Source organism: Nymphaea colorata, chromosome 10 (assembly GCF_008831285.2).
Source record: "Nymphaea colorata isolate Beijing-Zhang1983 chromosome 10, ASM883128v2, whole genome shotgun sequence".
NCBI classification, from domain to species: domain Eukaryota; kingdom Viridiplantae; phylum Streptophyta; class Magnoliopsida; order Nymphaeales; family Nymphaeaceae; genus Nymphaea; species Nymphaea colorata.
This window is the reverse complement of record NC_045147.1, coordinates 14,100,514-14,123,391: the sequence shown is the minus strand read 5'-3', so window position 1 is coordinate 14,123,391 and position 22,878 is coordinate 14,100,514. Positions and strand designations below refer to the sequence as shown.

At 40.5% G+C, this 22,878-nt stretch overlaps 2 protein-coding genes across 4 annotated transcripts; one reads left to right on the top strand and one right to left on the bottom strand.

Annotated features, from left to right (window-relative positions):
- Positions 1–334: 334 nt before the first annotated feature.
- LOC116262151 (sphingoid long-chain bases kinase 1-like) lies at positions 335–10,548 on the top strand. Of its 2 annotated transcripts, none has more exons than XM_031641271.2 (9): positions 335–663; positions 2,375–2,958; positions 3,064–3,429; positions 4,071–4,164; positions 4,298–4,335; positions 5,054–5,200; positions 8,510–8,573; positions 9,097–10,058; positions 10,170–10,548. In XM_031641271.2, exons 2-9 carry the CDS (start codon positions 2,533–2,535, stop codon positions 10,317–10,319), a joined length of 2,247 nt encoding a protein of 748 aa, XP_031497131.1. In that variant the 5' UTR covers positions 335–663; positions 2,375–2,532; the 3' UTR covers positions 10,320–10,548. The 2 variants fall into 2 exon arrangements, with proteins under 2 accessions (XP_031497131.1, XP_031497130.1); XM_031641270.2 differs by having other exon boundaries at positions 8,510–8,609.
- Positions 10,549–12,418: 1,870 nt separating this feature from the next.
- LOC116263068 (proteasome subunit beta type-4) lies at positions 12,419–22,507 on the bottom strand. 2 transcript variants are annotated; one of them, XM_031642650.2, is made up of 7 exons: positions 22,386–22,507; positions 21,713–21,777; positions 14,114–14,190; positions 13,483–13,612; positions 13,193–13,352; positions 12,908–13,093; positions 12,419–12,802 (listed from the first exon to the last, which is right to left on the bottom strand). In XM_031642650.2, exons 1-7 carry the CDS (start codon positions 22,398–22,400, stop codon positions 12,689–12,691), a joined length of 747 nt encoding a protein of 248 aa, XP_031498510.1. In that variant the 5' UTR covers positions 22,401–22,507; the 3' UTR covers positions 12,419–12,688. The 2 variants fall into 2 exon arrangements, with proteins under 2 accessions (XP_031498510.1, XP_031498511.1); XM_031642651.2 differs by lacking the exon at positions 22,386–22,507 and adding an exon at positions 21,876–21,998.
- Between the last annotated feature and the right edge of the window lie 371 nt (positions 22,508–22,878).

Genomic DNA, 22,878 nt, shown 5'->3' with positions numbered 1-22,878 from the left:
AGCCCCCCCATCATGGCCTTTTCGGCAAACCCTCCGCAGCGTAGCCGTGGTGAGCGTGAGCGCGCCGTATCACTACTGACGCGATATAAAAAGACCCGCCATTGTTGCGTAATTACTCCGCAAGGACTAAAGGACCTTCCCTTCCGTACGCCAGGAGCCCTCCTTTTTCCGCATTCCCAAAGATGCCCCTCTCGCGTTGCCAGGCCGAGTTGTTTTCATCCCGGTACGAATCAGCGTCTCGGAATGCTTAAATTAAGACTGGACATATTAAAAATTTAATCTTGGATTAGGAATAAGTTAAGACGGGCTTCCTACTCTATTTCTGAGTAGGATTAATAGGAGGGAGGTGCGGAGACGGAGAACTGAGAGGCGCTTCGGCTCTGGTAATACGCCGGCCATTTCTTTCCTGACGGAAATTTGGTTGCCTGTCTGCTCCGGCGTTTCCGGTCCGAACTCGCCGTTGGATTGCTTCCCGGGGCTGTGAATTCGGATTCCAATTTAGTTGTTCTTGAGGGAGGAATTTGCTGGTGGGAATCGGTGTCCCGAATGATGGAATTTTAGAGTTTTGATTTAGTTGTCGCTCTTTCTTTCTTTTTCGCCTCTGCGCGACTTTTGTTTGCGTTTGTTTGATGAAGGCGGGCGAAACGGCCGCCGGTGGTTGAGGTAAGCGATTCTTTTGTCTTTTCTTGCCGTGGACTCAAGTTCTTTTCCGAGATGGTTGTACGTGGAGGAGCTTGTATTCGGAAGTGGATTTTTGGATTTCCTCTGTTTTTTCTGCTGCTGAAGTTGGATTTTAGCTGAATGCAGCTCCGAAGTGGATGAGGATAGATTTTCTTTGCATTGGGTTGTCTTCGTAAACGTAGGAATTTGGATGTGAATTTGTTGTTTGTGATGTCGTGCAATGCCAAAGAGCACACAAACTCATGAACTTTGGGTGATTTGTGATGAATGGATCAGGATTTCTCTTTAGGAGTTTTCGTTTTTTTTTTTCCTTTTCTTTTCTTCTCTCCTTATCTCCGTCATCTAGAACGAACCAGAAAAGCTTGAAGAGATTCCGAAGTTGCAGTTTGCATTCAAACAGTAGATTGCGTCTGGTTGAGGTCAATATTAAAACTGTACTGAAATTACCTACTTTGTATTTCTAGTTCTGAAAATTCATTGCCATCGCTTTACTCAGAATTGCAAGTCATTCGTATTACAAGACTGCCATACTTCCGACGTGATATGCTTTGATAGCATGAATGGCCGCTGCCTGTGCCTGTGGTTGTGCAATTAGTCTCATGCTATTTATGCCTATGTGTTTTTCTCTTCATATTTGCGGTCTTCCATTCATCTCCTGTCAAGTTCTGCTATTCGCATCGTCGTCTTTTTGGAACGATTAATTCCGGCTTCATGGTAGTGAACTTTCTGAAAGCATGCTCTCTACATGAAGCTGACGAATCCCATTGTTGCCAATATATCTAGCGTTGATTCACCTTTCCTTTGCTGTTCATCATGCTAATGGTTCTGACTAGCATCACCATGTGTATTTCAGCACAAGGATGTCAAAGCTAGTATATCATTTTTTTAGTGAAGGTTAGGAGAGATTCAATAACAGTATTGACTAGCAAATGTATTGTATATTGGGTCAGTGATGAGGTCCTTAGTAGTGACGGATAATACATGGTAACTGGTAATCATCATTGAAGCTGTGACTGAGAGCTGTTAAACACATGGAATTATGTGGGAGACGTTATTGGTCTCCATCCTTGGTTACTAGCCTCCGACGGTAAGTGCTATCTGACGGATGGTTCAACCGTTCAACGATGGGTTAGGTGGACTGGTTCATTTAGTTGGTCTTTTTTGTATTTGTGATAGTTGGCAATGTGTAACACCATGTCTGGTTGGGATTCAACCAACTAGGCTTTTAGAGTTTTGCTATCTAGTTCACATATAACCATATACTTGCTGACGTGGGTCCTGTGTGGTTGAGGCCTAAAGATAGTGTAACGTACTCTCTGTAGTGGCTAGTATTTTTATTTTTCCTTTCGTTTTTCTCTTAGCTTGTGTTGGTGATGTGTCATAACAACATGATGGTTTGTCCTGTTGTTTGATTCCTAGATTTGTGTGCCCTATCAATTGTTGCATTTTTTTTCTTTCCATTGGGCTTTTTAGAGCATAAGTGGTCTAGATAGCCACTAATTCTTTGTAGTACAATTTCTTTCAAAGTCCTTTAATATAATGCTAGGCATTCAGATGAGATATATGGATGAGAGTTTGTATTTCCACATCATGTTGCTTATGCACTGTATTGCAGTTTTGTTCTCTTAATTTCTTCTTTTTCTCCTTGTTTCTCTTTTTCTTCCTTCTGATTATTGATGAAATTTCTTCCCAGATCACTGATATTAATTGAAGGTCTAGTGTGATCCAACATAACTATTGATGTTAGATTGGATTATCTTTTGGGAAACTCTGGACAAAGCTCTCCAAGGTCAATAGTGTCTCCCTGCAGTTATTGATGAGCTTCTTCAAACTTGCTGGTTGTTGACAGAGATGCAAAAGCATGTTGTTCTTGATCAACATATTAATCCCTTGCATATATTGCCACAGCATTCTCTTCGTCGTTCAGGTAATAAGTCTCCATGTATAGTGACTGAGCAGCACTCTCTCCCTGCCATCCTTCCAGAGAAATGTAGCAAGGTTAGATCTATGCGAGTAAATCAGGAAAATATGATCAACGAAGATCCAGATAAAGTGAAGGTGCATGATCACAGAATTGACGTAGGAGATGAAAAGTCAGATTTGTTGGGGTATGTGGTGATATCGGGGAAGTTAGTCTTGGACAAGAAAACTACCAATACTAATGCTGACATCCAGAGTGCAAAAGAAAGTACAGATCAGATTGCTTTTGATGCTAAGCTTACAAGGCAGGCATTAGTTTGGAGGACTCACACCTTGTATCTTGATGACATCATTTCTGTAATGTTCTGTTACAAAAGATGCATTCTTCACTTCATTTTTGGTGGATTCTTCTGTTTGAATTAGTTATTCACTTTTGAGCTTCTCTATCCATTGTTTTGGCAGGTCTCCTACCATAATGGTCTCAGACATTTTACGGTGCATTCATATCCGACAAAGAGGAAACCTTGTGGTCTGCCTTGTCTTTTCAAGCCTAAGAAGTGCAGAAAGGACTTCAGGTTCTTGGCTTCTTCTGCAGAAGAGGCCCTTAAATGGGTTGCTGGATTTGCAGATCAGCAGTGTTATGTGAATTGCTTGCCTCATCCAGTGTCTTCAAAAAGGCAAGGGTCCCCCATGATTAATAGTGATTTTTCACCTGAGAAATATATCAGATGTAAAAGCCCACCAAATGTTCTTGTTATACTGAATCCACGTTCAGGACGTGGCCGTTCAAGCAAGATTTTCTATAGCAAAGTGGAACCCATATTCAAGGTTAGTTGCGGAATGGGAACTTCTTCTATTTATCCCATGCTTCTTGTGGGATTCTTTTATTTCTGAAAACTAAACAACCTATGCGCTCTCAATGTACAAAAGAGGCTCAAATTCTCCATGCACGTATTTGCCTGTTATTTCATAATTTTATACTTGGGTGTAAGTACTTCTGGATCTTCGCCCACTGTATCATTTTGCTTCATATTGACATTTGTCTCTTGTATCTTTACCATCTTCCTTTGCATAAGCTGCTGAAGCCTTTTGATGAACCAGTAGCCAAGAAAGACCTTTCTTTTTCTGATGGCCTATTGCCTTCTTGCTGTTTTCTTGAAGAAAAGGGATACTCCATGTTGAAGTGCATTTATACCTGCAGTTACCTTGACAATGCGAATAATGATATTCCTAACATTTGTCATTTTGACACTTTATTGGATACATATTGCATGGTCTGTGTTCTTAGGTAAAATTCTATTGATGTGTTACCATAAAAGAAAAAGGTGTTTTGTCTAAATTCGACTTAAATTTTAAAGGACCACCTGTTTTCATGCTTATCCATCATCATTTATCGGATATCTGTTTCTTTATCTTCTTTCATTTATGTTTTAAATTGCTGATTATATAGTTCTGAATCTACTGACCAGCTTGCAGGTTTCAATATGGAAGTTATCAATACCAAATCACCTGGTCATGCAAGGACCCTTGCTTCTACTGCTGACTTCAACACTTGCCCTGACGGTAACTCTCGATCTTTCTGTTCTTTAAATGTGCATTAAACTAATTGATGATACTTCATATATACACATGCATGCGAAGCTGATTGGCTAGAAATAAGGTGATGTTTGAAGCTTTGTCTCTCATATGCTGACAGGAATTATATGTGTTGGTGGGGATGGAATCGTCAATGAGGTTGGTCTTACTTGTTTTAGCCTTTTGTGTCTCTTTTGCATAGATCATTCAAATAATATATGGAACTGTATGAGGCACTCTAGCTTGCACCTATTTTTTCTTGGTATAAAACGACCAATAGCTGGGTACAGCACAGCATTTCACTATTTGACTAGGTACTATTAAATTTCTACAGCTAAGCGGTTTATTGTATCATTAGGGTATACGAATTTTGTATTCTGGTGGACTTAGACTGGTGGGTATTTTGCCGGTTGTGGACCGGTCATTACATTTCTTGTACGAAAAGGATTCTGCACCTTTAAGTATGTCCATAATCTCAAAATTTGAAAAAAAAAAAAAAACTTACTAGACTGATGGAACAATAATTGTTGACTACTTTTTTCTTTGTGGAATATGCAATCTGGCATTGATGTCATTGCCATTACTAATAAATATTTGAGTGACAATAGTTGCAGCAGGTATAGAACTTGTTTTAAGTAAGTTGTGTTCTTTACTGAAAAGGCTTGTTTTGGAGCTGAATGCTTCTTGCTCTAATGCTGTCAAACAACTCTTGAGCTGTTAAGGTGCAGTCTAGGACAAGTAGTATCAGGAGATCAGAACACTAAATCTAATGCCACTGCATAGATTAGCACTAAATGTAACTTGTTTACCTTATCACACAGTCTGCAGACAATCGGCAATTGATGCAAATTCATGTTTTTGTCATGGACTTTTGCAGGTTTTAAATGGTTTGCTCAGTCGCAATGACCAGAAAGAAGCTATTTCAATTCCAATTGGCATCATCCCTGCTGGTTCTGATAATTCACTTGTTTGGACCGTTCTAGGGGTTAGAGACCCTGTGTCTGCTGCAATAGCTATTGTAAAGGTACTTTTTTCTTCTTTTGTGATAAGTTCTTATCAATTTTAAACCATCACTATTCTTTCTTAGAAATTCCCACTTTAAGGTTCAGATTTCAGGCGTCTACTCCTTAATACTCTCAAAAATCGGAACCTAGGTGTGTTTGTACTTTGTAGTCAATGGATTTCCTAAATATCAGTTTAAAGGATGTTAACAATTAGCTTGTATTATAATTTCAGATGTTCATCAAGGCCACCTATTAGCTATCCCATCAAACCTCTTTTTTCTTGTAAAGGGATCTAGGACCCATTTTTATATAAAATTATACAATTAATGACTTAATGTTGAAAAGAAATTGGCAGAAATAAACCATGGGATGTATAAGGTTTGCAAGGTTCACGGCAGAGGGTGCGGTTAGATTGTGGTTCCAGTTGTCATCAAGTCAACATGTATATTATACACAACAAGCAAGAAAGGTGAAAGAGTTCATTCCATGGGAAGGCAAGGGTTTTGTAGGAAGGAAGAAAAGCTGAATGGACCATCCTCCAAGGGTGAACTCGAATTGGCATAAATGACTAAAATTGATGCAGGTGAAACTAGAGAACATATGAAATATGATAAATCTTGAGATCTAAGTCACCCAGACTCTTCTATTTTGCTGCCGCACCCGAGTCGCATCGAGTCGGGTGCACACCGGACATGGGTGCGACTCCAACTCACACCCGAGCCCAGTTAAAAACTTAGAATGTCATATTACTAAATTACTTATATAATATATGTTGTTTTGATATTTTCCTATGCAATACAATTATTCAAGTATGTTATATACATTAATAACTAAATTGTAAAAATAATATATGCATGCTTATTCTGTTATATATATAATAAATTAAAAATAATAATAATAATAAAATACCCTCGCCGCACTGCAGCACCTAAATTTTTTGGGATGTGCCGCTTCGGCACCTGTACCGGCACCGGCACCCCACACTCAGGTGACATAGCTTGAGATGTACATTACCAGGTGACTAACTTAATAGCCAACCACCGACACTTGTTATGCCTAGTCAGGCACCTAAGATGGCCAGATGATGTTATATGTTTTCCCATAAATAAATAAATAAATAAATAAATATATATATATATATATATATATATATATATATACCCTTCAGTATTAATTATTGTGTTTCAGTATGCGTAATTTAATCTCAATGTTCTGTAATTTGCCTTTCTATATTATTTGCTCCTAATATTTTTGGACTGCTTCGGCACATGCATAGGCCTTTTTAGATGGTCAACTGCCTAGGCCTGTGCCTGCCACTTTGGAGACTACTAAGTTCAATATCAGGGTTCACTAGTAAGAGTAAATTATGACATCAGGCTGATAGAAGATGCCTGTAAGATTGCTGAGATTAAAGGAACAGAAGTTCTATTATTTATTCCAAGGATGTGAAAGCTGAAGGATTGATTTTTAGGTAAAAATGAATCATGCCAAGGTAAAAAAAAATGACAATATTAGGATGACCAAAACGGACCTTATTTTTGGATTAGCGGCTTCCTGTTCTATCTGGATCTCATGTTTGGATGACCAAAATGGAAACCAATTTTGTTGCAATGGCTGCTTCGCAAGAAGTCAATAGTCGTGTGTAGCCTTTGTGCTAGAAGAAGGTTGGTGGAATCATCAGGCAAATTGATTGATTTGAGACTAATAAGGGCATCCCAAGCATGTAAACGGTAAAGTTACTATTTTAAAGATAATGATGAATAGATAAACTAATATTAGGACTAAATGGAGGAGAAATAATATTTGTCCTTTAAGATTCAACTCAATTTTTGAACCATATTCTGTTCAAACTAGAAAGCCATATTAGTCACGTGAAGTGTAAACCTTTTCTATAGATTGATATGGAACAAGCAAGATCATTGAGTATGATGATATCCATTGCTTGGGACTGAACTCCCAATCTTGTTGGTCAACTATGGAAAAACGATGTCAGGAATTTGGAATCGTTAAGCAACTCCAAGGAGTTCAATTGTTCAAAATTAGTAGAATAAACAGAGAAGTGTTTGAATCCAAGTAAACCCTTGAGATGCTATGTTTGAGATTGGAATTATGATGTGGCAATGCAATAGATTATGGATTATATGCTATCATTTGTTAATCTGCCAGATCTGAGGAGCATGTTACTGTCAACATTATACTAGAAGATTGAAGCTCATGGCTAGATATTGAATTATGACATTTAGGTGCTTCTCCAATTAATTGGTTGTTAAGGGAAATATGAAAATTCTCTAACACACATCATATGTTTCAAATATACAAAGAAAGACTGTATACCCACATATTAGAAAGTAAATGTCCTAGTCCTTGACGTCCTCTTAACAAATGGCATTCCTTTTCATGTATTTGGAGTATATAATTTCAAAATACACTTCTTTTTCTCACCACAATGCATTTCATCTTTAGGTTATTTTCTTGAGACTTTTCATTAGGTTTGGTGTATACCTTAAACTAAAAATTGTATCATTTTCACATCTTTTCCAAAACTTCTGGCTGCCACATGATGAACCCAACAATGGTGACTTCAACTTACTGTTGATGGTGGGAAGTCCTTGATAAACGTGGTACCACCATCCAATATTAACACTTTCCACTGGCACCAGCAGCTTTTTAAATTTAATGAAGAGTAATGCATTGAACTATAATGTTTTTTCACAGCGCTTTTGAGTATGCAGATTATGTCGTTATATTATACCTATAAGATGTTCTGGTGCAGCTTTTTAAATTTAATGAAGAGTAATGTGTTGAACTATAATGTTTTTTCACAGCGTCTTTGAGTATGCAGATTTTGTCGTTATATTATACCTATAAGATGTTCTGTAGTTGCTATAATTTCATGTGATTAGTTGTACTTTATTATATAAATGTTCAGCAGTATAGAGAAATTAAGATTGATGGCATGATTATAAGGTGCGCAGGTGCAGCGTACTGGTTTTTGGTTTTCATTGACAGTGCACATGGTTTCTGAAGCAACGAATGATGTTAAGACGTGTTGTATTATAAGATGTTCTTGGTTATCTTTTTTGCTTGGTAATATGGGAACACGATCAATATTGTTCTGTAACTTACTTGGAAAGCTATTAATTTGGTTAAAACGTCCCCTCCACCATTGTAATGCATGGGAATTCATGCAACTACCTTTTTTGTACCATTTGGAGTGTGGTCATTCTACCTATTTTGAAATATCTAGTTGGATTGTTTTTCTTCTCTGTGGACAAGCATGTGTTCTTTTGACCTCATCTTCTTTTCCCTTTCTCATTTGCTGTCAACAGGGGGGGCTTACAGCTGCAGATGTTTTTGCTGTGGAGTGGATGCAAACTGGTGTGATACACTTTGGTATAACTGTTTCATACTATGGGTTTGTTAGTGATGGTAATTTCATTAACCAAAAGCGCTTGTGTTTTGATTTCATGTATTCTTTTGATACGTGGCTTTGTGGGACTGTCTCACACTGAATGTTTGCTTCTCTGGACAAAATGTGCCCATGTATTTGCTTTTTTCCCCATTTCTTAAATTTACCATCTGCAATCGTTCAAAAGAAGTTCAGAAGTTTTAAATCTAGGTTTGATTGGAGCACCTTTTTTGAGGTTTGGATGTAATGTCCTTGGAGGTGGAAATATGTTCTCGTATTGGGGTCGAAGCTGAATACAGATAGAAATTTTACTAAACATCTTCAATGCCCTTCTAAAAACTGAATTGCTCCGTACTTGTCTTGAAGTAGGTACATGTTAAGTCACAAGCTTGGTGATTATAGTTGTTGTCCCAATCAAATGTTGCATGGTCATTCATCCACAGGCTGGTGTTTACTTTGCATGTAAAGTCTCTGCCCTGGCAGTTATATTTATTTTTCCTGGTGCAGTATTGGAGCTATCTGAGAAGTATCAGAAGCGTTTTGGTCCTCTTCGTTATCTTGTGGCGGGAGTTCTTAAATTTTTCTGTTTGCCAAAGTATAGTTTCGAGGTGGAATATCTTCCTGTATCAAAGGCCACACCAGAAGATGAAGTAACTGTGCCAGCGAACAGAGAACCTCTAGATTCTTCATATTTTCCAGACACAATGAAAAAGACTACGACAGAGGGGATGCACAGGGCATCAAGTTTGTCAAGTATTGACTCAATCTTGACTCCCAGTCGAATTTCAGAGGAGCTGGATACAACTTCTAGCACTCTTGCAGGCAATGAACCTTCTGACTATGTTCGTGGTATAGACCCCAAAATGAAGCGCATGTCTTCTGGCAGAAACAACAGCATACATGAACCAGAAGAAGTTCTTCATCCACAACCGCACCTATCAGCAAACCCCAACTGGCCAAGGACCAGATCAAAATCAAGGACAGATAAAGGCTGGGCTGGTTTGATTTCAACAAATGATTCTCGTGGGGCTTGGGGAACTGTGGCAGCAAATGAAAGGGAAGATATTTCATCAACAGTGTCTGATCCAGGGCCAATCTGGGATGCAGAACCTAAGTGGGATGCTGAACCCAAATGGTATGCAGAATCCAACTGGATTCCTGATGACGCATTCAAGCTGTCTGGGCAAGATGATGACATAGAAAGGGGAACGGTGAAAGATGAAGTGCCAAAACAAGAAGAAAAGTGGGTTGTTAAGAAAGGGGAGTTTCTTGGTGTATTGCTCTGCAACCATGCGTGCAAGACAGTGCAAAATTTGAATTCTCAAGTGCTTGCACCAAAAGCAGAGCATGACGACAAGGCACTGGATTTGTTGCTCGTTCATGGGAATGGAAGGCTAAAACTATTAAGATTCTTTTTGTTAATGCAATTCGGCAAACACCTTTCACTGCCCTATGTCGAGTATGTACAGGTATGGTTCTCATTCAAACTTATTCCCAACTGTAATTTGGTGGAAAGTGTGTGACTAGCTTGAGCTATTTTCAGAATTATGAAGCTATTGTGAACAATAATGGTGATGCAGGTAAAATCTTTACGACTTACACCGGGAAAAAATGCTCATTGTGGGTGTGGAATTGATGGTGAGCTTCTTCCGATGAATGGTCATGTTGTTGCCTCGTTGCTCCCTGATCAGTGCAGATTAATCGGGCGCCCAGCACAGGATCGTGTATAGCTTAGTGGTCTTATTACTTTGTAGGCTCTGCTGCCACTTATGAGTTGGTGCAGCTTGTAGCAACGGATGGTCAGGAGCATCAATATGTTTCTTACTGCTCTTCGCTCTGTCCTTTCAACATTTGCTTGTAAATTGATGCAAACTCTTTAACGATAGGGGGTTCATTCTTTTCCCCTAGTGTCTCCTTGTCATCTTTTTGTAGTTGCAATAAAATTTTTTGTACACCGTATCCCCTCTTTTGTGTACCTCGGTGCTGCTTCCAGAGACAAAATGCAGTGGAATTTATTGACTCAGAATATAAAAAATAAATCATGCTTCACGTTGCTACAATTTACTTGCCTTTTGTATATCTAATATTTTGTTTCTAATTTCCTCAGCGTTCAAAATTTGCCTAAGGAGGCTATCGGTGTGACACTGACTAATCCTCCTCTAATCATATGGTTGTACGTCAGAAATATGCCCGTGGCAGAATCCGTTATCTAAGATTTCATCTAAAGCCTTCTTAGGCTAGTCAAGTGACTCAAGTTTCGGGCTGCATTGGCCAGTTTATTGTGACAATCTAACCAGAGACTGGCTGCCGAATAGTGGCTGGTTTGACTGCCCACATGAAACCCCTTAGGGCTCTTAAGCTGGTCAAGTTTCTCTACCTTTCATTGTCGGCCTAATGACAATGTAGAAGTTGGTACAAAAGCTTCCACCTTGTTTCTGATTTCTAGGAACATGAGAAGTAAGGTGGAACCCAAGATTGCCTAACAACATTTATTTACCCAAAAACTGGAAATTGGTTTTGCTTTTGGTTAGAACAGATTACGCAACACTCACGTTCTATCCAAGAACAGTTTCTCTTTGTCAGAAGGTAAGTTTACTCCGGAGTGTGAGGATGTCCTAACTTTATTAAACTGCATTGCAATAAGAATTTGCATAAAAAATTATAAAATAAATCAATAACGTGTTGGAAATGTATCAATTGGTTGGGAGAATGTAAACATATGACCGTATGATGCACTCTATAACAAAATAAAAGAAAACATGGAGTTCTACTTCCTTTTATTAAAGAGTTGACATATAAATCAAATAAAAAATGGTGCAAAAACATTTTCAATGTTTGAAATTCTTGTTTCTGTTTTATCTAAAAGTTACTTTGTTCTTTTCATGCAATTAGTTTTTATTTGTATGTCTATACGCTTACATATTAATTTTTGTGGTGATCAAAGATGTATATGTGGGTCACTGCGTGTCTGGATGTTGATCTTTTATTTCACATGTACTTACACTTAAACTTCACCGGTCCAAGACCTGAAAGAATTTAACGGGGAGGACTGCAGCCATTAAATAGGTAATCGGACTAGATGGGTAACTCATAAAGTGAGGAAGAACCCGTAAGGTTGGGCTGGTGACCCCAAAAGGGTTCCGATTCTCACGGATCAGCCCATCTGGAGAGTACTAAAAAATAAAAAAAATAAAAATTTTGGTTTTCAGTGACGCATAGCCCGCATCATCAAAATAACTAACAGAACGTACCAGTATTAGTTCACAGAGTATCATATCGAATGGTCAAGTTATGGCTCTGAACGTCCAAAGCTATCACTCAAACCCCAGCCATGGCCTCCAGACGAACTTGAACTACGCACCCGTCTAGACAACAAGGAACACCGTTCATAACGTATTACCGAGACAAAAAACCCATCGACGAAGCATAACCCAGGCCAGGACTTGGCACAGCCACTGAGGCTCAAAACTTGCCCGGCCACATCTAACCCACGGTCATGCCCGTCCGTCCAACACAAGTTCCCTGACGGATAATTACTCATGCCTGTCCGCGCATATGTTGAAATAATATATTTGGAAACTTTTTTTTTCAAGTTGAAATTTTTCCCTTGTTTTCTTTCCCCAGCCATGGAAGAAAGAAGCTCCCCAAAGAGCGCATATGAACCGACAAGCAGCATTCTACATCCCTACAGTTACAGAACCTCCATAAAGAACATCAAGCGAGCTGCCAGACATGGTCGACAGCAACCCTGGCAGAGGCAGCTGGAATTCATCTAGCACCTCCATCGATGTCAGCGCAATGGCACAGCTAGACGGGAATATCCTTGATATGTTATCTTACCAAGCGTAAAGCTTAATACTCATTAAAAGCAGAAAAACCTATCAAGCCGTTAACCTTTGTTGGAGGAAAAGGGCAACAGAGATCCCAATCAAAGTTGATTAAATGCAAAAACAGAAAAAATTCCAGGCAACTAAACATCATCCTGAAGCAATCGAGTGCACATTACATGATTGCGTCTTAACTTTGACAGGTAGAGAAACAAATAAAGAGCTACTCTGGATTTCAGATGTTTAATACTACTAATATCGTTGAACTGCATCTACCATGTCCCAACAGCACCTTTTGATGGATTCTCGAATGCAGAAAAGCCCCAAAACGTCTTCAAAGCATACGGTTGGAAGATATTGAAGCCTGCTTCTGTGACTTGGGAAATCTGAAAGAAAACAACTAGTTACACCATAACCTTAAGGATAAAACATGCCTTGCATGCTACATAGGTAGAAATAGGAAAAAAAATCAGCTAACAAAGAATAACCACCTGAATCTTGTTGATAGCTGATCGATCACGGTATAGAAGAACAAGCATGCATTTCTCAAGAAGCTTAACAGCTTCCTCAAAACTCATATCCTCACGCCACTCGTCACGCAGAATAGGCCTGGCAAGATGGTTTCCAAATCCAGTTGCAACATGATTGTCCTCAAAATGTACCCCAATCATGCTAACCTGGAAAATGAAAATTGTGGGAAACCACAGAATTCATACCCAAATTGATGCATACTTTAACGATGCAACTTAAATAAAAAGAAAACCACTTTTTTTTACCATCCCAAGATATTTCTGGCCATTTTTCACCCCTCCAAGAACAAGTGAATTCCACAAGGGATTAAATTTGTTGCGTCTACTGTACATCACACGATTAAGATAGCTGTGTACTTCTTTAGGACCCAATGAATTCCCATCATCCCACATGTTATCATACAAGCTGCAGATATATTAACCATTAACGAGAGTAGAGAAAATATGCATAAACAAGTGCTAACTTTACAAGACTCACTACTTGAATGTATCTACTCCTATCAAGGACTGAGACATTCCTCAGAATGAATACATACATCAGCTCATCAAGATATCTCAAGATCTCCTGAAAATCACTTATTTCACCGCTTGCACCCAAAACCGAATGTTTACCAATTGCTTTCATTCTTTCAACACTCTTATAGCGCAAGGTAGATCCATAAGAACCTGTCAACAATTCATAGATATGAAATCATAAGAAAACCTATCCAACTGGAAGATGGTGATAGAATTCATATCCAAATTTACAATGCATCCAAAAATCTTCCATTTATCTTTTAGAGGGAAAATATCTTAGGCCCCTTGTATACCAAAAAAGTTTCTTTTCCATCTTAATTATTATACCCTGTTGGGACTAACAAAATCCAATAAATCAATGGTTTACAATTCGAGTAAACGTGGTCCCAAAGAATAAGACTCGAGTACAATACCAAACTTGTTTAAGTAACCAAAAACATAAGCAATATGGATGTCATCTTCTGATGGTTTTTGTATCAAATATGACTAAGCACAAGTAAGAAATAAACAAGTTCAGAAGTCATCATCAACCATTGAACACTAAGCATTGTCTAAAGTGCAGCTATTGTCTTCCACTGTATAAGAAGATGAAACAGCACTCAAGTCAAACTTCAGAAATTTATTTTAATGTTAACATGTTCAAAAACTGACCTCCTGTATCAGCAGCCATGAGAATTCCATCTTTGTATTTGACAGCAACAACGGATGTACCAGTGACATATGGATACCTGAAAGTCAGAATTTCAGAAAGAAATAGAGAATATTTCAGCAAGATAAGCCACTTATCTTACTAGTCAATAACATTACAAACAACGTGGAAGATGCTGCACATTATAATCCCAACAAGTACCAGATCCATTTGTAAGGTAGATGAAAAAATGTGAATCATGAAATTTATGTTTTAGCTGTAAAAACATCTTTCCTGTCTAACAAGCAATGATATCATCAAAATCATAAATTGTGGCACAAACATGATAATGACATCTGATCAGGCCTCAATCAAATTGAATAACCAAGAGACTCCTAAAACAACGAATATAATTCCAAGTCCAAGTTCTCAGTTAAGACAAAAAGTGCATAATTCACACTTATGCTAGTCTGATCTGGCAGCAATTCATCATTCCAGAGCTAAATACATTGCTCAATATGAGGTTTTGTATAGAATAATCTGGTGATGATTGAATTAAGCTTACTGTTTAAACGAAAAAAATTATTTGAGATTAGGATTGAAATGTAAGAACAGAACCTTTAAGAAGAAAATTAGGGGGAAAATAATGCATTATGTTACCATAACTCATAAGCATACTGGAAAAAAAAAAGAAAGAAAACAAGTAAATGAAAGGTGTTAACATATCATGTGTAGGGAACCGGGTCTGGATCCAGACCCGGTCCCATGGGCACGGGTACCGAGAGTGGCTCGGTACCCTAGGCGTTTTTCCCTCTTATTTAATCTCACTTATAGTGTAATTGTTGATTAAGTGATATAAGATTTTCTCTCTCCTAGGGTTGCGGTTGGGCACCTAGGTTAGAGCTTCTCCGTGGTTTTTCACCTCTCTTTGAGGTTTTCCACGTATATTGTGTGTTCCTTCTCTTTCTCTCCATCTTGGTGTGTGTTTCTACATGGTATCAGAGCCAACGCGTGAGAGATCGTTGGTGTGATAGTCGTGTTTCCGCCGTTTTTTTCCTCTGCCAGCTGCGCCGCCACCGTCCCGTGCCGCCGTCGCCCACTTCAGCGCCGCCGTCGCCCACTTCAGCGCCGCCGCCGTCCCGCGCCACTGCTGCCCACCGCCGTCGCTCTCTCCCGCACCGCCGCCGTTCAGCGCCGCTGCCTCTTGTTTGTCGTCTCTGGTGCTGGGTATTCTTTCTCCTTGGTGGTTGTGATGGCCGAGGAGATGTCCCTCAAGCTCGATGATGCCCTAGACTCGGGCAGCAATACCAAGAGCGAGATCTTGCCTGTTCAAGTCACCTCCATCCGGCTGAACAAGGATAACTATCTCTCTTGGTCGGCTGCCCTAGAAATTGGGATAACCAGTCGTGGTCGCCTGCCCTACATCACTGGGGAGAAGCCTGCACCTTCAAAAACCGATCCGCGATGGGCTACTTGGACGTTGGAAGATAGTCAGGTTAAAGTATGGATTATTAGTTCTGTTTCTGCAGATATTCAGCCTTTGATCTTGCGTAAATCGACTGCCTACGACATGTGGACTGTGCTTGCACGGATGTATGGCCGTAAGAAGAGAGTATTGCGTACGTACCAAATCAAACGTAGCATATACTCTCTTAAACAGGGTGACTTGTCTGTAGCCGCTTTCTTTGCAGCCCTAAAGACTAAGTGGGAGGAACTTGACTACCATGTGAATGATGACTGGCACTGTGGGTCTGATCATGCCTTGTACTGGGACAAAGAGTGGATGGATCGGACGTTTCTTTTCCTCGGAGGCTTACGCGATGAATTTGAATCCATTAGGAGCCAAATTCTCAATTGTGACGAGGTCCCCGGAATTGAAGAGGTGTATGCCCGTGTGGAATCTGAGGAACAGCGTCGACAGGTGATGCATATTGACACCAGTCAGGGGAGTTCTCCTTCAGCCTTTGTTAGTCGTGCTTCTGGGATTGGACAGCGTCCTGTTCGGCGGTGTAGCCATTGCAACAAATCAGGACATTCTGTTGATTTTTGTTGGGATCTTCATCCTGAGAGGCGGCTTGTCCGGGGTCGTCCTCCTTCTAGCCGCCGGAGTCCTTTTGTGCCTGAGCCTAGTCAGAGTAGTCCTTCAAATGTTGCCAAATCTAAGCTTTCCTCCGATCAAATCAAAGAACTGCAAGCGTATATCAGCCGGCTGTCTACTACTCAGGAGGATACTTCCACGTCTGAGGGGGCTAAGTTAGCCCAAGCTCTCGTGGCCACTAGTGACCAAGGTAATTCCTCACATGGTGATTGGATTGTTGACAGTGGTGCTACGCATCATATGACAGGGGACCCTAAGATGTTCCAAGAATACAAATTGTCTTCGGGGCAGCAACGTGTATCTATGGCTGATGGTTCTTCTATCTCTGTGGCTGGAAAAGGGAGTTTGTCCTTGCTAAATAAATACTGTCTTCATAATGCTCTTCATGTTCCCAATATTCCTGTGAATTTGTTATCTGTCAGCAGTATTACTAAAGAGCTCAACTGTAATCTGATCTTTTCTGCTGATCGGTGTTTTCTGCAGGACTTGGTGACGGGGCAGAAGATTGGGATTGGTTCGGCTATTGATGGACTCTACAGACTGCCTGTGCAGGTTGCGTCCGCTCTTATTTCAGCCACTAGTGGACAGTTGTCAGGCATGGGAGACAGATCTACTATTATGCGATGGCACGAGCGGCTTGGTCATCTTCCGTTTCCATTGATTAAGAAGTTGTTTCCTAGTTTGTTTCATTCTGTTTCCATGGACTCCTTCACCTGTGAAGTGTGTCAGTTAGCTAAACATGTTAGGGCCTCGTACCCTATTTCATTCAATAAAACCACTCGTCCATTTGCTTTGGTTCATTCTGATGTTTGGGGTCCTTCGGGAGTACCCACTTGTCGTGGTTTTCATTACTTTATGACCCTTATTGATGATTACTCCCGTTGTACGTTCGTGTATCTGTTGAAAGAACGTAGTGAAGTTCCTGTTATTGTCAAAAATTTTGTGGCCTTTGTTGAGACTCAGTTTCAGACGTCTGTCCAAGTTTTTCGCACCGATAATGCTCGAGAGTATGTCTCTCAATCCCTAGATGATTTCTTGAAGAGCAAGGGTATTGTCCATGAAACGTCATGTAGTTACACACCTCCCCAAAATGGCGTGGCTGAACGAAAGAATCGCCATTTGCTTGATGTTACCCGGGCTCTTCTGTTCCATCGTCAGGTTCCCAAGCGCTACTGGGGTGATGCGCTTCTCACTAGTACCCACCTTATCAACCGTATGCCTACCCGTGTGTTGCAGGGCCATTCCCCGTACTCTATGCTTTGGCCTTCTCAGAATCCCTGGCCTCTTACTCCTCGGGTGTTCGGGTGTGTCTGTTTTGTTCATGACCATAGTCCCACCCTCAAGAAACTTGATCATCGGTCTGTCAAGGCTGTCTTCCTGGGGTATTCCTCCACTCAGAAGGGATACAAATGTGTTGATCCTACCACCTCTAAAGTCTATGTTTCCCGGGACGTCACCTTCCATGAACATGAGGCATACTTTCATGTGAATCCTCTTCAGGGGGAGTATCTAGGACACAGTAGTGAAGAGTATTCCTCAAATCAGTTGATTCAGTTTACGGATTTCTTGGATTACAAGGCCAGTGAAAGTGTGGCAGACACAGTCAGAGATGATAGAGACCGTCACATGGACGAGGGTCTTGATGATAATCAGCCTACAGCCCGTGATCATTTGTTTGGCCAGGTGTACAGAAGGAAGAAGACAGATGTGATTGAAAATGTTGATGTAACCAATCCCAATCCTGTGAGCTCCCCGGATGACCCAAGTCTAATCAATGAAGAGCTTCCTATAGCCCTGCGCAAGGGCATCAGGTCTTGCACTTCTCATCCTATTCAGAGATTTGTCTCTTATGCGAAATTGAGTAAGGATTACAAATGCTTTATAACATCCTTGTCTAAGTCTGTTATTCCCAGGTGTGTGGAAGATGCTAGAGAGGATCCTAAATGGCTACAGGCCATGACAGAGGAGATGAATGCCTTGGCAAAGAATGACACTTGGGAAGTTGTGGATATTCCCAAAGGGACTCATTTAGTTGGTTCAAAGTGGGTGTTCAATGTGAAGTACAAACCAGATGGTACTGTGGAAAGGTATAAGGCTCGGCTTGTTGCAAAGGGGTTTAGCCAGAAATATGGTATTGATTATCTTGAAACCTTTGCCCCTGTTGCCAAACTGAAAACTGTGAGGGTCATATTAGCACTTGCCGTGAAAAAGGGGTGGAGCATGGATCAACTTGATGTTAAGAACGCATTCTTAAATGGCAATCTAGAAGAAGAGGTCTATATGAGTATGCCTCCTGGATATGTTCAAAGCGGAAAATGCTGTCATCTTAAGAAAGCTTTGTATGGATTAAAGCAGTCTCCTAGAGCATGGTTTGAAAGACTGAGGATAGTGATGAAGACAAATGGATACAAACAGGGAAATGGTGATCACACCCTATTCATTAAGCAGAGAGATGGCCTGGTGAGTCTTCTTCTTGTGTATGTTGATGATATGATAGTCACAGGTGACGATGAAGAAGAGAAAAAGAAGATGAAGGAGAAGTTAGCTGCTGAATTTGATCTTAAAGATTTGGGTAAACTAAGATACTTTCTGGGGATAGAGATTGCACGGTCAGAGACAGGGCTGGTTATGAGCCAAAGGAAATACACTCTGGATCTTCTAAAGGAAACAGGCAAACTTGGATGCAGACCCTTTCAAACTCCAATGGAGTCTGGTACAAAGATAAGCATCAAAACTGGCAACATCCTAGATGAAGAAGGAAAAGGGCGGTATCAGAGGCTGGTTGGTAAGCTCATCTATCTTACTCTTACTCGCCCTGATATTACTTATGCTGTGAATGTGTTGAGTCAGTTTATGCATGCTCCTACTGATTGTCACTGGAGGAGTGCAGAAAGAGTGTTGGGGTACCTAAAGAATAACCCAGGAAAAGGATTACTCTATACTCAGCAAGACCAACTTAATATTGAAGGATACTCTGACGCAGATTGGGCCGGATGTACTGATACTAGGAGGTCTACCACAGGGTACTGCATCTTTCTGGGAGGTAACCTTGTTGTATGGAGAAGTAAGAGGCAGGAAGTTTGCTCTAGATCCAGTGCTGAGGCTGAATACAGGGCTGTGGCTATGGGAGTTACAGAAATGTTATGGTTAAAGATTCTCCTAGCAGATATTGGTGTTGAAACAGAAGAGAAGATGAGGATGTACTGCGACAACAAGTCTGCAATTAATCTTGCGAATAATCCCGTTTTGCATGACAGAACTAAACATGTGGAGATTGATCGCCACTTCATACGGGAACGCATAGATTCAAAGGAGTTGATCCTACCTTATATGAAGTCTGAAGATCAAATTGCAGATGTTCTAACCAAAGCCTTATGTACATCTCAATTCGAGAAAAATGTAAGCAAGCTAGGCATGTTTGACATGTATGCCAAGCTTGAGGGGGAGTGTTAACATATCATGTGTAGGGAACCGGGTCTGGATCCAGACCCGGTCCCATGGGCACGGGTACCGAGAGTGGCTCGGTACCCTAGGCGTTTTTCCCTCTTATTTAATCTCACTTATAGTGTAATTGTTGATTAAGTGATATAAGATTTTCTCTCTCCTAGGGTTGCGGTTGGGCACCTAGGTTAGAGCTTCTTCGTGGTTTTTCACCTCTTTGAGGTTTTCCACGTATATTGTGTGTTCCTTCTCTTTCTCTCCATCTTGGTGTGTGTTTCTACAAAAGGCAAAAGTGGCTCCTCATGTTTTCGTTTAGCATTTTGGAGTCAATTGTCTGAAGAAAATTTGAAATTGTCTTCCAATAAATTTTCATAATAAATAACTGTCCAAAGAGCGCATAAAAAATTTCTTGAACCACATTATCTTCCAGGAAAAGGGTGTTAAGCAGAGAGCATGCTCGATGAAGTCTTATAGACTTTATGAATCTAAGAAAGGTGCTAGATATTTTCCTTTGGTCCTCTGATTCAAGTGATAACAAGCTGCTGGGTATCGGACAGAAGATCTGTAATCATTTCAAATAAGTGGAACATTCATTCTCTCAGTTTAAGCTCATATCAGCATTGGAATACCCCTCTACATATGGGGTTCCCAAAGATTGCACAAGCAAACAAATATCAAAAAACCAAGGCAAAATTTTTTCATTTCCCTTTCTTCATCAACATTTAGCAAAAATATGGAATTCATCAACCGTTAGATCAAACAATATCTTAAACGATATTAGAAAGAAAATGTACATCCACCCAATGAGAATGTTTCAACAAGACAGCAATATCTGTTCAAATGAAAAGCGTTAATACAATTCAGAGATTGTAAAGAGCGGAAAATCAGCAAAGCTGAGATGGATTGATAAAAAAAACTTTCTGCAAAAACTGTATCTCCTAATTCTATGATGTTTTACAAAACTAATTTGGTCAATAACTGATTGCATTATCATCCTAAATTCCTAATACATCATGTATTATAATTGCCATTCATATTATCGACTACAAAAATAAGAAACACACACAAACGAGCCACCTTTTTTCAATGTAAGCAATATAACATCTCTCGGATGTGCACCATCTGAGTCAACTATTTATGTTGGCATAATCAAACACTTTTACAAATTTTACCACCCTCACACGTTCAAACCATCTTAGACCTAAGAAGTGCATGAAAACTCTAATGTATGTTTCCTCGACGATCAAGATACAGTGTACAACCAAGTATTTGGCTTCTCTACATATCCATATTTCCTTAACCCAAGAAACAAAAACTAACGTTCTGAGAGAGAAATTGAATGGAATATAGGAAACTCAATCGAGAAAAAGGACGGTGTGCAGGTAGATGTAAAACACTGATCCAGAAGTTAGTAGAAATACTATGACAACTAAAAGTTCTCTTGAAACTGCAAAGCGTTTTATAAAGTTATGAAATACATAGTGCTACTTTTGACCTCTCTAATTTAAAAGCAAAATAAACATCGTGATGCTATTATACTAAATGCGAGTTGTCAATTATGAAAATATAAGCTATCACGTGAAATTTTACTTCTCATGCTAAAAAACCAATAATCCTAAAAATGTACTTCTGTAACTCGCGAACATATTTTTCGAAGCACTGAATATTCCACTCTCAAGCGGCTTCCTAAAATAGGTAAGACCTCGGAAAGACAATTATCTAAACAGTAGCATTTCCCTATGCCAACAACACCACAAATGTCGCATAGGATTTCCATCCTGAAAGTAAAACAATACATTCTGGCTCAACAAGGAAAATCTCAACCTTCCTTTGCAATCATAACTAGAACAAATGAACGATGAAGCGGATCTCGAATTAAGACCCCAAAGTAGAAATAGGGATTTCATGGCATCGCGGTATCATCGAAGTGTTAACATCTATATCCAAGAAGTTTCCCTAGACGAACGGAAAATAACAAGCACAAACTAGAGACACCAAAGATCATGAACGTATCAGGAATCTATTGCATCTCGATACATGACCGTTAACGCACAAAAAGAAAACGAAGGAGAGGGAACCTTACAGTGTTCTTTCAGAATCGGCGGCAGATTTCGAATCGCATTCGCCTGAAGGGTTTACGAACATGTTCTGAAACAAAACAGCAGATTTTAGACGAAAAGGGACAGAAGGCTACAAAAGGGGAGAGGGAGAGGGAGAGGGAGAGGGAGAGGGAGAGGGAGAGAGACCTCCATTTTCTTCCTCTAGCTCAGCGGTCCGAAAAGCGGAGCAAAAGAAATTAGAATTAACTCCGACTCTAACAATCGTCTTTCTTTCTGGACAAGAAAGATCCCTCTGATTTAATTTTTCGGGCCGGGCCCGAGGTCTGTCGGGTACCGGGCTTCATAATCTGGCCCCTACCTGGCCCGGCCCGATTATGAAACATTAAGAATCGGGCCGGGGGCTCGGGACCAGAGGGTGGGACTTTCCTTTTCCTCTCCCTCTCTCTTCACGCCCGACGCCCACCGCCGTTCCCCTTCCGGCAGCGGCCCGACCGGCCAACGTTCATGAGCGCCATCATGACCAGAGCTCTCTGAAACCCTCTATGCAAAGTGTTACAGACTCTCCAGTGGGGAGAGAGGGAGACAGCGACATAGGGAGAGTCCTCCGGTCCATCGCCTGTCTGGTTTCGCCGGAATAGAGCCAGATGAAGAGAGAAGGAAAAGACAACATATCAAAAAAGAAAACATTGAACCCACCTGCAACGAAAGCATCTTCGTCAAGCTCTGGTCGATGGTCGCCGCCAGCCTGTCGCCGATCTGGTTTTCTTGTCCCGTGAAGAAGAGAGAACGAACGAGAGGAGAGAGAAGAGAAAGGCGGCCCGTTTGATTGCGCGGGTAAAAGGAGAAATTCGAGAAAAATCTGTACGGGCGTCTCAGCGGGGTGAATTTTCACCCGTTTTTCCTAAAACGAGCGGGTGAAATTTCACCCGCTCGACCTTTTCCCAACCATACGCCATTTCCCCTCGTATCAAACGGGGTGAATTTTCACGAGCGGGTGAAATTTCACCCGCTCGACCTTTTCCCAACTATACGCCATTTCCCCTCGTTTCACCAGTCTCCTCCTCCCTCCGCAGTCGACGACAGTTTCTCTTCCGTCGCCGCTCCTCCGCCGGTTCGCCAACGCCACAGTCGCCTTTGCCAACATATCTGTTCATTGTACTCTCGTACATTTCTTATTTTCTCGAATAGT